The 15903-nt window shown below is 42.4% G+C and overlaps 1 protein-coding gene across 2 annotated transcripts in view; it reads left to right on the top strand.

Annotated features, from left to right (window-relative positions):
• Positions 1–15903, top strand: part of MRRF (mitochondrial ribosome recycling factor) — a 56438-nt gene that overhangs the window by 17722 nt on the left and 22813 nt on the right. For both annotated transcript variants that reach the window (XM_060101136.1, XM_060101135.1), the window contains one exon: positions 6153–6244. In XM_060101136.1, the coding sequence (XP_059957119.1) occupies positions 6153–6244 (92 nt within the window). The remainder of the gene's footprint in view (positions 1–6152; positions 6245–15903) is intronic.

The following is a 15903-nucleotide window of genomic DNA, read 5'->3' as shown; positions in this document are numbered from 1 at the left end:
ATGACTGTGGCCTAGAAGGCTTTGCATGAAATGGCCCCTGCCTGTGTCTGCAGATTCTCCAGTCTTGTGCCACTGTCACCCTTGCACACGGCTCTAGCCGCACTAGCCTTTCAACTCCTCAAACCCTTTGCATCCTCAGGGCCTTTGCATATGCTCTTTCCTTTGCTCGGAACGCTCTTGTCTGGCTAATTGCCACTCAAATTTTGGATCAGAGCTTACATATTACTTTCTCAGGGAAGTCTTCCCTAATCTACCCAATCTCAATTATTCCTCCACATTCACCACTTTTACACAGCACAGTTCTTTTTCTTCATTGTACTTGTCATTATCAATAGTTATACAGTTATTTACATCTTAATTTCCCAGCTCACTTTCACTAGATTGTAAGCTTGGAATGTAGGACTCATATCTAACTTGCTCTAACTTACTCCTAGCACTGTGCCTGACACATGGATGCACTCAGTAAATTTTCCTCAAATGGATGAATACGTGTCATTAGGTTGATGGAAGGGAGACACTCATTCCTGGTGTCACCGAGGAACAGAGTAATGGACAAAAAGGGAACTGTCAGCTCTTTCCCTTCTGGCCCCTCTGAACCACTGAGGCCTCTCTGCCTTGTTCATCTAATCCCACAGGCACTGCGGGCCAATTTAGGGAATAGCCTCCTAATTACACAGTTTGAAGACCTCATCAGGCAGATTGCTTTTCAGAGCCAGCCACTTCTGTTATTAAATAGCAAATGGCATTCACAGAAGAAGCACCTGATTGGCCACCAGAGCATCTTATGAGGCAGGAGGAGGTATTAACAGCTTAATTTTTTCTTAGGAAGTTGGAGTATAGCTTCATTTTTCAAGCAAAGCATCTTTGCCATTTCTCCAAGTTGAAATTCTGTGGGTTTTGAAAAAAAACATTTACAGTCATCTCACTAGAGAGGTTCTTTCCAAGGCCAGAGTGAGGAAGTGTGAGTTACATTGTCTTTTGAATCCCTTTATCTCATCTGGTGTATATATTAAACAAATAGCTCCAACTAAACATTTCCTTCCTCCAGTTTAGAAGCTGTCCATGCAGTACCCAGGTTTATAGCTTCAAAATGCTGAGCTAATCCTCACTGTGTTTATATAATTCCTTTCTGTTTCATATGCGGTTGGCTTTCTTCTCAAACCTGAGCATTTCTGTGTCATGCCCTAGAGACATGATGCAGATTTACATGCAGAATCTTTTCAGATGCATCAGGGACAGAAAACTGCGTTGCATTTGTTAAGCATGTGTCCTGCTTGATAAATGATGCAGTTGCTGCCGTCCATAAACTTGCCTGCAGCTAGAGTTAATGATTGGAAAAAAAGAAGGGAGTAAAAAAACCACAGCATGATTTGAACAAGGCAAATGAAAAAAAAAAAAATTCTGCAGGCTCCATTATTGCTCTTGTGGCAGTAAGAAAGCAAATGTGTGCTGAGTGTCTACGGTGTGACCAGGCACTGCTTTCTCATGTTTTGCTTCATGTGATCAACACGGATACTCTTTATTTTTTAATTATTATTATTATTATCTTTATCATTAAAAAGTGTTTTTATTTATTTTATTTAGTTATTTATTTTTTCACATCTTTACTGGAGTATAATTGCTTTACAATGGTGTGTTAGTTTCTGCTTTATAACAAAGTGAATCAGCTATACATATACATATATTCCCATATCTCTTCCCTCTTGCGTTTCCCTCCCTCCCACCCTCCCTAGCCCACCCCTCTAGGTGGTCACCAAGCACCGAGCTGATCTCCCTGTGCTGTGCAGCTGCTTCCCCCTAGCTGTCTATTTTACATTTGGTAGTGTATATATGTCCATGCCACTCTCACTTTGTCCCAGCTTCCCCTTCCCCTTCCCTGTGTCCTCAGGTCTATTCTCTAGTAGGTCTGCGTCTTTATTCCCGTCCTGCCCCTAGGTTCTTCATGACCATTTCTTTTTTTTAGATTCCATATATATGTGTTAGCATACGGTATTTGTTTTTCTCTTTCTGACTTACTTCACTCTGTATGACAGGTCCATCCACCTCACTACAAGTAACTCAATTTCATTTCTTTTTATGGCTGAGTGATATTCCATTGTATATATGTGCCACATCTTCTTTATCCATTCATCTGTCGATGGACACTTAAGTTGCTTCCATTTCCTGGCTGTTGTAAATAGAGCTGCAATGAACATTGTGGTACATGACTCTTTTTGAATTATGGTTTTCTCAGGGTATATGCCCAGTAGTGGGATTGCTGGGTCATATGGTAGTTCTATTTTTAGTCTTTTAAGGAACCTCCATACTGTTCTCCATAGTGACTGTACCAATTCACATTCCCACCAACAGTGCAAGAGGGTTCCCTTTTCTCCACACCCTCTCCAGCATTTATTTGTAGATTTTTTGAGGATGGCCGTTCTGACTGGTGTGAGGTGATATCTCACTGTAGTTTTGGTTTGCATTTCTCTAATGATTAATGATGTTGAGCATTCTTTCATGTGTTTGTTGGCAATCTGTATATGTTCTTTGGAGAAATGTCTGTTTAGGTCTTCTGCCCATTTTTGGATTGGGTTGTTTGTTTTTTTTGATATTGAGCTGCATGAGCTGCTTGTAAATTTTGGCGATTAATCCTTTGTCAGTTGCTTCATTTGCAAATATTTTCTCCCATTCTGAGGGTTGTCTTTCCGTCTTGTTTATGGTTTCCTTTGCTGTACAAAAGCTTTTACGGATACTCTTTAAAATTAAAGTTTATTCCATTTTATAGATGAGGGAACTGAGGCTCAGAGAAGTAGAACCTCTTCTGCAGGTTCACGCTGTTGTGGTAGAGCCAAGATTTGAGCATGGGTCTGTTGGACTCTAAAGGCTGTGCTCCTTTCACCATCCATTGGTTAATTCCACAAATATTTTTTGAGTCCCTGCAAGTCAGCTGTTGACTGGAACCCAGATTGTCAAGGATTTGTTCAGCTGTCTACAAAAGTTTCATCGTCTTTTGTCCTGTAGCGTAGACAAGCACATAGACGCGAATGAGTTAGGTTTATTAGTTTAAGAACAGTAATAGCAGACATTGCTAATTGATCGCAGCACGCTTGCCTGCCTGACCCCAGGTGGGGTCTGTGATCTTTCTCGACCCAGTACTCCAAGCAGCTGCAACCAGTGAGTCAGTGTGATCACTGGAGAACAGCCTACTTGTGGGCATCCCTTTAGTGAGGGGATAAAAGCTAGGAGAGGGAAATGCGATAGAAGTATATGCCTTTTTGTCTGAACCACGAGTAGTTCAGAAGTCATGTTGGGAAAATGACTGTAATTCCCTGAGTTTCTGTATCCTTCCATATCAAACTAAAATATACATGTTTAGAGTATTTTAGAACTACCTCTTTTAGTAGATTTCTTTGCAAATGAAACCTCTCTTGGTTCACATTTTTTATGCATGTGAAAGGACACAGAACATGTATAAAATAAGGGTTTTTTTTGTGTGTGGGGGGGGTTATAAACATGAAGTAAAAGTAAGGAGATGAGCTTTTCTAGCAGGTCTGAGTCAGTGCATTAATGTACTTACTCAACAAGCTTTTACTGAGCACTTACCACACACTAGGCCCTGAGCCTTGGACTGGGAATATGTAAATACTGAGACATAGTTCCTGCCCAGCTTGGAAGCAGCAGTGGGTACTCCCTTGCTTGCCTGGGAAGGCTGTGTGGCAACACTTGGGTCAGAGGGTGAAAGGAGGGTGGTGGTGGTGGGGTGATCCAGCTGAGTTATCAGTCAGCCAGTGAGAAGCTTCAGAAAAGGAAGATTAGGAGACTTGAAATCAGGCCGCTCCTTCAAAGTGGTCATTCTCCTTTTATTGTTAACTTTAGAAATCTGTGTTTCATTTTATTATGGAAGATGGCAGTTTTCTTGCAGAGGAAAATTTCATTTCTTCATCCAGCTCTTTTATTTACCTTGGCCATACCCTTTATACACCAGACCTAGTTCCAAATTCTTTCTGGCTATTAGAAAAAAATCAAATTCCCTGTGCCACAATTACTGAATACATTGAGCTAGGGGATCTGGAAGGTAACAGAGACAAAGAAAGTAACATCACTGGATGGAGAGGTAACTGGAGGCATGATGGGCGAGGTCTTCACTCCCTTGCTCTTGGTTTTCAGGGACTGTATCTCTTGTATGAGGGATGTGACCTTTACCAGCAGGTCTCTGCATTCGTAAGGAAGGGACTGTACCTGGTTATGTCCAAGGTCCCTTCCAGCTCCAGTAGTCTATGGTCAGAGGTACATTTTAAGAATTTACAGTTTTGGGCTTCCCTGGTGGCGCAGTGGTTGGGAGTCCGCCTGCCGATGCAGGGGATGTGGGTTCGTGCCCCGGTCCGGGAGGATCCCACATGCCACGGAGCGGCTGGGCCCGTGAGCCATGGCCGCTGAGCCTGCGTGTCTGGAGCCTGTGCTCCGCAGCGAGAGAGGCCACAACAGTGAGAGGCCCACATACCGCAAAAAAGAATTTACAGTTTTAAGCAGTGGACACACTGTTAAATTCTGTAGCCCGAGGGGATGATTTGTCTGCATGTGGAATGCTGGTTTGTCTTTTTGACCTTATGATAACATGTCATGTCCCTGTAGAATTCAGGTCATTTAAAAATGAAATGGATGTGGTTTTTAGGCACTCCCTTAAAAAACAAAACAAAACCTGGAAAAGTAAAATAGGTGTGCAGCAAACCCCATTTATTTAAACCAGAAAGTCTAGGGAGGAGCTCAAGGCTGGGAATTGGCTCTGTGAATCCAAGCAATGTGGATTGGCTCTTGTCAAACCTAAAATTCTTTTGAAAATGTCAGAGGCCTTGTTTTCATGAATTCCACATTGTCATGCCAGTGAAATTATCTGTCTTCCACACTGCTTTCTTTTATGCTTTAGGATTGCAAGCCAGGTGTGGTTATAATGTTGCTTGAGGTGAGATGAGGCACTTGGGGGAAATCAGTGTACCAGTGTGCCACCTGGCACGTTAGAGAGCAAGGCTGTGTCAGAGAGACCCTGGAGGATGTCAGGACAGCAGTGCATCAGGGAATAATATTCAGTATTCTGAAATAAGCCATAATGGAAAAGAATATGAAAAAGAATATGTATGACTGAATCACTTTGCTGTACAGCAGAAGTTAACACAACATTGTAAAACAACTATACTTCAATAAAATAAATTTTTTTAAAAAAAGAGGGACTTCCCTGGTGGTGCAGTGGTTAAGACTCTGCGCTTCCACTGCAGGGGGCATGGGTTTGATTCCTGTTCGGAGAACTGAGATCCTGCATCCCGCATGCCTCGTGGTGCAGTCACCAAAAAAAAAAAAAAAAAGACAGCAGTGCATCAGCTAAGTGATGATATCAGCTCGTCGTTATTTGGGGGTTTTGTGCGTTCTTCATTTATTGAATACGTTTATATAATAGCGCCCCTTGCCTGGGTGTTACAGGCACCCCGGCACAGAACAAGATGCATGGCTCACGTTACCTCATTTATTCCTCTTTGAGGTACAGTACCGCAGGGTCTCAGATTACAACATGGAGGCTCAGAGAAGTCAAGCTTGTTGCCCAGGGTCACATGGTTAGCAGAGCTGGGATTTGAGCTGAGATCTTTCACGCTACCTTTCTTGGTGCACACACCAGCAGAGATTCATTGCTCATGCCACAACATGAGTGAGGTTGGTGTGAGCATAGATGCGAATGAGTTAAATTTATTTACTCATTTCAAATCGGCACTGGTATATTTTGAGTGTAAAATGTCAACTGGAATTTTTAATGTGTAAAATCTTTCAGCTGTCTTTACACCAGTCTTTGCACAGATCAGCCCTCCTCCCTTGAGGATTTATTGTGGTTTTGATTTGTGTTGCCTCAAACCATTGAAATCTTTTCAAAGAAGCAGAGCTGTTTTCTTTTTCTTTTTTCTTTCTCTTTGCTTTTTCCCTCCCGCAGTACACTAGTACCAGGAGTGGACATAGTTTGCTATTCAGCTTGATCAAAGCACTCTACACCAATGTAACTTCCTGATCTTACTGGTAACAGAACTAAATGTTTCCATGTTCTGCCAAGATGGGTTGCCAGTTATCGATGGAGGGCTTTTGCATCTGGTAATAATTATTTACTAATTCTGTTTACCTTTTGATCTGGTTTTCAGTGTACAGCTGCAGCTATCAAGGCTATAAGAGAAAGTGGAATGAATCTGAACCCAGAAGTGGAAGAGACGCTAATTCGGGTACCCATTCCCAAGTACGTCTGGCTGAAATTCACATATTTTGACGTAATGGGGCAGTTGTCTTTGGAAGGAAACCAACACTCCATGATCCTTTAGACTGATAGCGTACTTTACCTGTACGTCTCATCCTGGCAGACTCCAGCATCTTTTGAGATCCGGTTTACTTATTCAGATGCAGCAGTGAATCTGACAAAGTTCTTGTCCTCATGTACTTTACATTCTGATTGGGAAGATAGGACACATAAATAGAGAAAGTCATTCCAAGTAATGAAATGCTGTGAGGAGAGAAAAGGCAATGTGATCCAGTAGAGAGTGCCTTGATGAGAGTGATGGTGGCAGGGACAGCTTTAGCTGGGGAGGACTCTAAGGGAAGTCACATTTTTACTGACAGTTGAATAATGAGGAAGAGCCAGCCTAGGGGAAGAGCTTTCCAGGCAGAGTGAACAGATAGCCCAAAGGCCCGGAGTCCGAAAGACCTCGACACTTGTAATCTCTAACCCAAGTTCCTTGAAGAGTCATTTTCCCATTAATCCTCACTTGTTGAAGAATTTTAGGCATAAGAACAGAATATTGTTAATTACGTAAATATATAGAACTTAGAGTTCCAAATGCATCAAATGTATGTTTATTTTTAAATTAAAAAAGAAATGATAAGACCTTGGTATATTTGATGAAGAGAAAGCCATTGTGTCTGAAACACAGTGAGGGAGGGAAAGAGTGGGGCTGGGGGTGATGGGCTGGTGAGAGGACGGTGCTTCAGGCATTACAGGCCGTGGTGAGGAGTGTGGGCTGTGCTCTCATTGTAGTGGGAAGCCATTGGAAGCACTTAAGCAGAGGAGTGATATGATCTGATGTTGACTTTTCAGAGGTCTCTCTGGCTGCCAATTAACAAGTGGAATGTAGGGAGACAGGGCAGACGCAGGGAGCATAGTCGGGAGGCCACTGCAGTAATCCAGGTGAGATACAAATCTTCTCACGTTCCATAGCAGGCAGAATCAGTTTCTCCTTCTGTAATCTCATTTCTTAGTTGTTTCTAAACCCCTGTTCCTACACAGTGCCCCACATCTAGCAAGTCCCAAATAAGTGTTGAATTCATTCATTCAGTCACTCAACAAATATTTATTAAGCACTAACTACATGCCAGGCCCTTTCCTAGTTGTTGAGATAGGGCAGTAAACAAACAACAAGAAGTCCCCATCCTCCCAGGGCTTTCTTTATTGTCGAGTAGGCACAGTAAAAAGAAAAACAAATAACTACGTAATGTAATGTCAGGTGATGATAAGGACTATGAAGAAAAATAAGCAGGCTAAGGGGATAGAGAGAGTTGGGGGTTTTATTGTAGGCAGGAAGGTTCAGGAAGGAAGTGACGTTGGAGCAGAGACCTAAGTGAAATGAATGAATGAAGCTTCCAAATAACTAGAAGTGGAGTGTGACACTTGTTGAGTCATTGTGTGCCACACATCATCCCGTGCTCCTTTATATAGATTGCCTCATTTGTCACGCAATCTCTGTAAAGTAGGTTTTTCCCCAGGTGTGGAAATTTAGGCTCAGAGAGGTAAAGTAATATCTCTGAGGTCACACAGCTTATGCTGAAGCTGAGGCCTAAACGCAGGTTTAGTTGATTCTAACGCCTCATGATGTACCTGTGCTAGCAACAAGAATTAATACCAACACTGAGAGCCCAGGAACTTTCCCACTGAACTTGTTTCTTGCTTTATGGCCAGAAAATGGCCTCCTTATTCCATTGTGTACTCGGTACTCTGTAAGTCAGAATTAACACTCTGCTTTGAAATCATGTTATTTGGGAGCAATATAACCTAGTGTTTAAGAAGCAGATAAACCTGAGTTCAAGTCCAGTACCTGTTTGCTTGGTTAGTTCATTGATTTGCTTAGCAAATTTTCTACAAATGTGTAATGTTCCAGCCTCTGTGCTGGGTGCTGGGGATGTACGTGGACCTGATGTTTGCCTTTGTGGAATTCAAGGCTGTGCCGGGCCCCTTGTTTATATTACCGGCAGCTTACTTGTGGACTTTACTGTTACCCATAGTTTATAGATGAACAAATTGAAATTCAGAGAAGTTAAGAGACTTGCTGAAGATCACATGGCCAGTTAGTAGCAGTCAGGATTTGAATCCTGAGTTTTTCTGTTACCAAGTCCAGGCTCTTTCTCCTGCACTCTCTATATATAGATGGGTAATTCTGGAAAGTGCCAAGTGTACTCATGGACATCAGAAGCAAGACTTGCAAGTGGAATGGATAGTAGTCAGCAGCTTTATTTTTTCGTTCTTGCTCTCCTGTCTGTGAAATCTTGGAAAAGCCACTTAACCTCCCTGAGCCTCGGGTTCCTGATGCACAGGATGGAGGGGTTGTTCTCAGTGGTCTGCCAGGTCCCTTCTGGAGCTCCAGAATGCTGTGATGCTGTGAATTTATGCCACTAAATGCTCGTTGCTGACTTGGATTCTTCTTAGAGTGGCCCATTGTAAATCATATGTTTCTTTCAAAGAGCTCGTTGATATAACGTGCACCTCTGCAGCCCCACATGAGTTAATGATTGCCCTTGTGCATTGTATATAAGTTTGAAAGATCAGTGAGTTTAACTTGAATTTCCAAAGACACGGGGATCTGTTACATTATATTTTGCATTATTTTATGTTGGTTAATGGGTGTAATCCAAGAGAAAGTTGACGGACCAAAACCGTCTGCTCCTGCAAACCTCATTTTTTATATACTTTCTTCCCTTTGACAAGGTGGTAAGGTCATGAGGCCCCTCACTGAATTATACGTTTGGTAGTTTTCCAGATAAAAAATGAATGATCTGTTCTTTATTATGGAGGCTGTGTCATGTGAGAGGATAAAGGCTGATTTAGATGTAAAGGGGACCAAGGTTTTTATTTGGTTTTGGCAGTAACTTCCATATGACTCTGGGCACGTCACCCTAACAGCTTGCTGCCTTCTAGCTCCTTATTTGTAAAATAAATGAAATAATACATAATGATAGCTAGAGCTTTGGTGAGATTAGCAGAGAAAATAGATTAAGTAGCGTGATCTCCTTAGAGGAAAGAAGCTATATAAATGTAAGATACTAATATTATCTCAGTAGACAAATTTTTCCATATATACATAATTTGACTTTAGGAGAAAAGGGAAGGAGTGAGGAAGGGGACGGATATGTTGAGTACCTACTATGTACCAGGAACTGTTAGGTGCTTGACATATACAGGAAAAGTGGAAAAGTCTAACGGTTAAATTTGTGCCTTGTATCACAAAAGCATGAAATTGAGTTCTGACTCTTCTGCTTTTTAGCTGTGTGACAATGGCAACTGTCTCTACCTCTCTGAATCTCAGAGAGCTCTTCTGTAAAATATTTATGGGACTGGCCTTATATAGTTATTGGGAGATTCCAGTGAGATAATGTGCACAAAGCTTTTGATGTTTAGCAAGCACCCAGTTAATGCTAGCAAATGTTCCTTCATTCCTTTTCATAAATAGATAGGCGCATCCCTCCCTTCAAAGGATGGGGAAACTGAGATTCCAAGAGCTGAGGCATTGGCTCCAGGTCACGCAGCTGGTAATTGGCAAAGCTGCAAGGAGGAAAATAACACACTAAAGCTTATGTTAGGAGTTTGGGAGGTGGGAGGGAATCAGAAGCATAAATTCCCAGTTTCTGATGCTAAAATTTCAAGTTTAGTTCTATAAAAATTTACCCTTCCTGGGCTTCCCTGGTGGCGCAGTGGTTGAGAATCTGCCTGCTAATGCAGGGGACATGGATTCGAGCCCTGGTCTGGGAGGATCCCACATGCCCTGGAGCAACTGGGCCCGTGAGCCACAACTACTGAGCCTGCGCGTCTGGAGCCTGTGCTCCGCAACAAGAGAGGCCGTGATAGTGAGAGGCCCACGCACCGCGATGAAGAGTGGCCCCCGCTTGCCACAACTAGAGAAAGCCCTCGCGCAGAAACGAAGACCCAACACAGAAAAATAAATAAATTAATTAATAAACTCCTACCCCCAACATCTAAAAAAAAAAAATTTACCTTTCCTGGTTGATTGTGATTCTTCCTCTGCCTAATGATAGTCTGCAAGTTTGCTTTTTTGCCTTCACTCTGGATGATGCCCAGAGCTAAGTTGTATTTTCAGTTGCAACAGATCTCAGCTGGTACCTCACCCTCATCACACTCCTCTGATTCTTATATTCTTATTTAAATGAGTCTACTGAGTACGTGACTCTTCCTATAATCTGCCTCTGATCATTTTGGGAGGTAGGCGGAGAATAAATCCTAAAGCCATAACAGGTCAAACTTGGAGCCTGGGTGGTGCATATCACCAAGCCTTCTTTTCAAAGCCTCTGCGAATCCAGCTGTGTGTGGGGCTGTGTGCAAGTTTTTCTCCTGGCTGTCCTCAGTAAAATGACATTGGACCTTACAGGCTCTGGGTTACATTCATCCGCAGTGACACTGTATATAGCTTTTGTTTTCTTCTCTGGCCAGTGTTCTTCCATTTAGAGCAGTCCGTCAACTGGACGGATTCTTTGAACATTCCTGTTAATCAAGATTCACTGAAATAGTTTCTTCTATTTTTCTTTCTTATTTATGTAATCAAGTTCTGGGTCCTATTTATAAACCACCTGCACTACAGGTGTAATGCCTGGAGGTACTGTGCTGAATGCTTGAGGGTTTCTCCCTGAATTCTCACACCACCGCTCTGAGGCTGGGAGACTGCTCTTTTGCCTACTTGCCTGATGGAAGACCTGAAGCTACCAGGAGTCAGTGCCCACTGTCATAGGGCTACCAAGGGGAAGAAGCATGATGGAACTCAGGTCTTATTTACTGCCTTTTTCCCTGTTCTTTTCTCCGGATAGCAGCTTTTTCTGGTATATCAGTCTTGCACTTCTTAATCAGGGACCCTGAAACGTTTTGAGCAGTTTATTTTGATCAGAGGCCCCACCCCATTCACATCTTTATTATGCCCCCCAAACAAACAAACAAATACTCCCTTACTTACTGTTTTACCAAATATTGATGAGAAAACCACACAAAGTAGAATGAGGGTGCTTTGGTTTGAGAGCACTGAGTTCATGTCTGGCTTTAAAGAAAGCTGTAAGGAATCATGAATTCACCAAAGAAATGAAAGTGCTTAAGACTGACTCATTCCCCAGTGAAGTTGCATCCTTCCTGGATTGTCCTCCTCTTTCATTATTTCTTGTCAGTGTCTGCGTTGGTTTTACTTTAAGTAGGATTAAATAAAAAAGTACCTCCATCCTATTCTCCATAGAGCACTACTTTTAGCACCATGATTTTCCAGATTTTTTTCTGTGCAACTTCAGACATGTGTAAATCTCCTTCTCCATCTTTCTTATAATGGTATGGGATTATATTACATGCACTCTTAGGCAGTTGCTTTTCTTTTTTAAAAAACTTATTTATTTATTTATTTTTGGCTGTGTTGAGTCTTCGTTGCTGCACGCAGGCTTTCTTCTAGTTGCAGTGAACAGGGGCTACTCTTCGTTGCGGTGCATGGGCTTCTCATCACAGTGGCTTCTCCTGCTGCAGAGCATGGGCTCTAAGCACCTGGGCTTCAGTAGTTGCGGCACGTGGGCTCAGTAGTTGTGGCGCACGGGCTTAGTTGCTCCACGGCATGTGGGGTCTTCCCGGACCAGGGCTCGAACCCGTGTCCCCTGCATTGGCAGGCAGATTCTTAACCACAGTGCCACCAGGGAAGTCCCTGCAGTTCCTTTTTTTAACTTAATGCGTCATTGCTCTCTCTGAGGAGAGTTCTTCCTTACTCTTTTTAAGGGATACGTAGTGCTTGCACGTTATGTATAACATTAAATCGTTCTCAATTGTTGAATATCTTGGTTGTTTAAATTTTTTTCTCTTTTACTAACAGCGTCATAATGATCTCCTAAGGATCTTCCTGTTCTTCTGCTGGGAGTGGGAAGTGGTAGAGGCGGGACTGTTACTGGGGAAGAAGTGAATGGAATGTGGGGGGCCTTGGTGTAGCTTTTGTTCCTTGATTGTCTCAGTGCTTGTTTGCACCAGTGTGCTGCATATTGCTGAGCTTCTTGGAGGCATGGACACTTCAGGGCCAGACAACCATCTGCAACACACCTGAGTGACACCTCCAGTGGTCCTCAGAGCCAAACTTGACGTCAGTCTCTTAGGAAACCCCATTGATATTTGAAGGGCCTTCCTGGCTCACTGCATGGCAATAATAATATTAAACAAAGTGACTACTTACTGAGTGCAAACTATATTCTAGGCCTTATGCTATATTATTTAAGTCATTCTGTTATTCCCTATTTTTTATACATGAGCTAAGTAAGCCTGAGAGAGGTTAAATAACTTGTTCAAGTTCATTTAGCTAATAAGGATAGAGTTGTGCAGGATTTAAATATGGGTCTGCTTGACATCAAAGCCTATTCTTAACGTCTATGGACCTCTGAGAGCACTTTTTCTTTTTGTAATAAGGGGCAGTAATTGGTACTTTAAAATTTAATTATATACCAACCCAAAGCATGTGGAGCATAAATTGCCAAAGCTTAAATCAGGATGCATAATCTGAAGTAAATTTATGTGCCTCTTTTTGGTGTGAGAAGCACTCTGGAATATAAAGTATTTGTTTTGTTTTGTTTTTTTTTTTAGTTAACTTTATTGAGGTGTAACTTACATATAAAAAATGAACCCATTTCAAGTGTACATGATGATAAATTTTGACAAATATAGGTCAAATATATATCTTGACTGTAACCACCATCTCAGTCAAGATATAGACCAGTTCGGTCGTCCTGAAAGTTCCCCATGACCCTTTGCAAGTCCTCTGGCCCCAGGTGACCACTTAACTGTGTTTATGAGAATATAAAGTTTTTATGCTGAAATGTGAAACTTCTAGGGTATTTGTAAATTTATTCAGCAGATATTTATTAGCACCTACTATGTGTCAGGCATAGTTCTAGACATGGAGGACACAGCAGTGAATAAGCTAGACAAAGCCTCTGCCTTTGTGGAACTTCTACTGGGGAAATGGACAGTAACACACACATGCAGTGTGTGTGTCAGCTGGCCATAGTTTTCTCTCTGTGGAGAAAAATAAGACAGTGAAAAAAATAAAGGATGTCATAGATGGAGGTGGTGAGCTGGTGCAGTTTTAAGTAGTGTGTTCATGGAAGGCTTCGGGGGAAGGTGATAACTGAGCAGAGAACTGAGGACATGAGAGAGCAGACTAGGCTTATACTCAGCACTAAGGCAGAGGAAGCAGCAAGTGCAGAAGCCCTGAGGTGAGAGTCCACCTAGGGTGTTCAGGGAATAGTGAGAACACTCGTGTCTGTAGCAGAGCAAGGGAGGGGAGAGAAACAGGAGATGAGGTCAGAGTGAAATGGAGAGGCCAATATCATGTAAAGTCTTTCTATTAGTCAGTGTTCTCCAGAGAAAAAGAACCAACAGGATATATATATATCCATACACACACACACATATATACATACATATATGTAGATAGATAGATGGATGGATGTATATGTGTGTGTGTGTGTGTGTGCATAAAGAGATTTATTATAAAGAATTGGCTCATGTGAATATGGAGGCTGACAAGTCCCAAGATCTGCAGTCTTGGGAGACAAACTGGGGACTCAGGAGAGCTGATGGTGTGGGTCTGATCTGAGCCTGAAGTGCCTGAGAGCCAGGAGAGCTGATGGTGTAGTTCCAGTCTAAAGGCCAGGAGGCTTGAGACCCAGGAAGTGCTGATGTTTCAGTTTGAGTCGAAGGCAGGGAAAAACCATTGTTCCAGCTTGAAGGCAGTCAGGCAGGAGGAATTCCTTCTTATTCAGGGGAATTCCCTATTATTTTTGTTTTAATGCAGGCCTTCAACTGATTGAACAAGGCCCACCTATATTGGGGAGGGCAGTCTGCTTTACTCAGTATATTGATTTCAATGTTCACCTCATCCAAAACACCCTCATAGAAACACCCAGAATAGTGTTTGACCAAATATCTAGGCACACTTGTGACATATAAAATTAACCATCATAGTCCTAATAGACCCTTAAAAGGATTTTGGCTTCTACTTGCAGTGAAATGGGAAGTCACTGGAGGATTTTGAGCTGAGGAGGGACATGATCTGATTTAGGTTTTGAAAGGGTCATTCTGCCTGATATTTTGAGAATTATACTGTAGGAAGGCGAGGGTGAAAGCAGGGACTGGTTAGGAGCTATTGTAGTAATCTAGGTATGGTGCCTGGACTAGTGTGGTAATGGTGTTAGTTAGAAGTGGTCAGATTCTGGGTACATTTTAAAGGAAAAGCTGCCAGGATTTGCTGACAGATTGGTTGTAAATTTAGGAAGAAGGAACTCAAAGATGACTTCAAGGTTTTTGGCCTGAGCAACTGGAAGGATGGAGTTGCCATTTACTGAGATAGGGCAGATGTGGGAGGACAGGCTGGGTGTGAGGGAAGAGCAGGTTTTGTCCATATTTATTTTGAGATTCTACTAGACATTCAAGTGGAGAGATCAAGTAGGCTGTTAGCTATGTAAGTTTAGAGTTCTGGTGACAGGTGTGGGCTCAAGAGAGAAATCTGGGAAGCATGAACATGTAGAAGAAGCCATGAAATTAGATGATATTATTTTAGAGAGTAAATACTGATAACGAAGAGAAGGGTTTGGGAACTGAGCCTTGGACCGTCCACATCAAGGTTTATGGGTCAGGGTGATAAGGAGGAACCAGCAAGAGAGACTGAGAATAAGTGGCCATAGAACTAGGAGAGTGTGGGGTCCTGGAAACAAAGGAATTGTTTTAAAGGGGAAGGACTCATCAGCTACACCAGATATTGCTGACGGGTCAAGGAAGAGAAGGTCTAAGAATTGATCATTGGATTTAGCAACATGATTTATTTATCAGTTAATCTCTGGGTATAAAGGAAAGTACAAGGGCTTTGGGGTTAGACAGACCTAGGTTCAAATCCCCGTTCTCTCATTCTCTGGGTATATCAGCTTGGGTCCTTTGAAAACAGATGCCAGGACAGAATTAGATGTTCAAGAGATTTATGGGCAGAAAGGCCTGTGAAAGAGACAGGGTGCGGGTCTGCCACTGGTGAAGAAAGGAAAAGAGGAGGACTGGGTAGAAGACGCCTCACACTGCAGTACATTTCTGAGAAGGCCAGCCGGGCTGATGGGGCGTTCCTGAGCGAAGATTGCCCATCAAAGGAGTCCCTGTGCCACGAGTGGCCATTGGCTGACAGTGCCCTGGGGAATGTGCTCACTGTGGTGACCTTGGGCAAGTCAGTAAATTTTGGAAGCTTCAGCCTCCTTATCTGTAAAATGGGCATTATTTCTATGATTTTTTTGAAGAATAATGGGATGTTATATGCGATACTCCTAGTGTGAGGCCTGGTGTGTCATAAACTTTAATTCCTTTTTCTTATAGTATTTGTTATTATGTAATTCTCCTGGTTAAGGAGTTCTTGGAAACATTCTTTTTCTGATTATTTGGGAGTAAAACCAACGATATTTTCTTTCTGTTTGCTGACTGCTCTTTCAGTCCTTAACACTCTCTTTCCCTCTCTTCCTCACTAACACCCTCCCCAGCCCCATGTTCATTTTTTCTATCTTTTCCTCCATTTTTAGGGGTGGGAGGAGTTGAGTCATTATGTTGTAATTATCTTGGAATTTAAGTTGCTCAGGAACACA

Source organism: Mesoplodon densirostris, chromosome 6, assembly GCF_025265405.1.
Source record: "Mesoplodon densirostris isolate mMesDen1 chromosome 6, mMesDen1 primary haplotype, whole genome shotgun sequence".
Taxonomy (NCBI): domain Eukaryota; kingdom Metazoa; phylum Chordata; class Mammalia; order Artiodactyla; family Ziphiidae; genus Mesoplodon; species Mesoplodon densirostris.
This window is presented reverse-complemented; position numbering and strand designations above follow the sequence as displayed.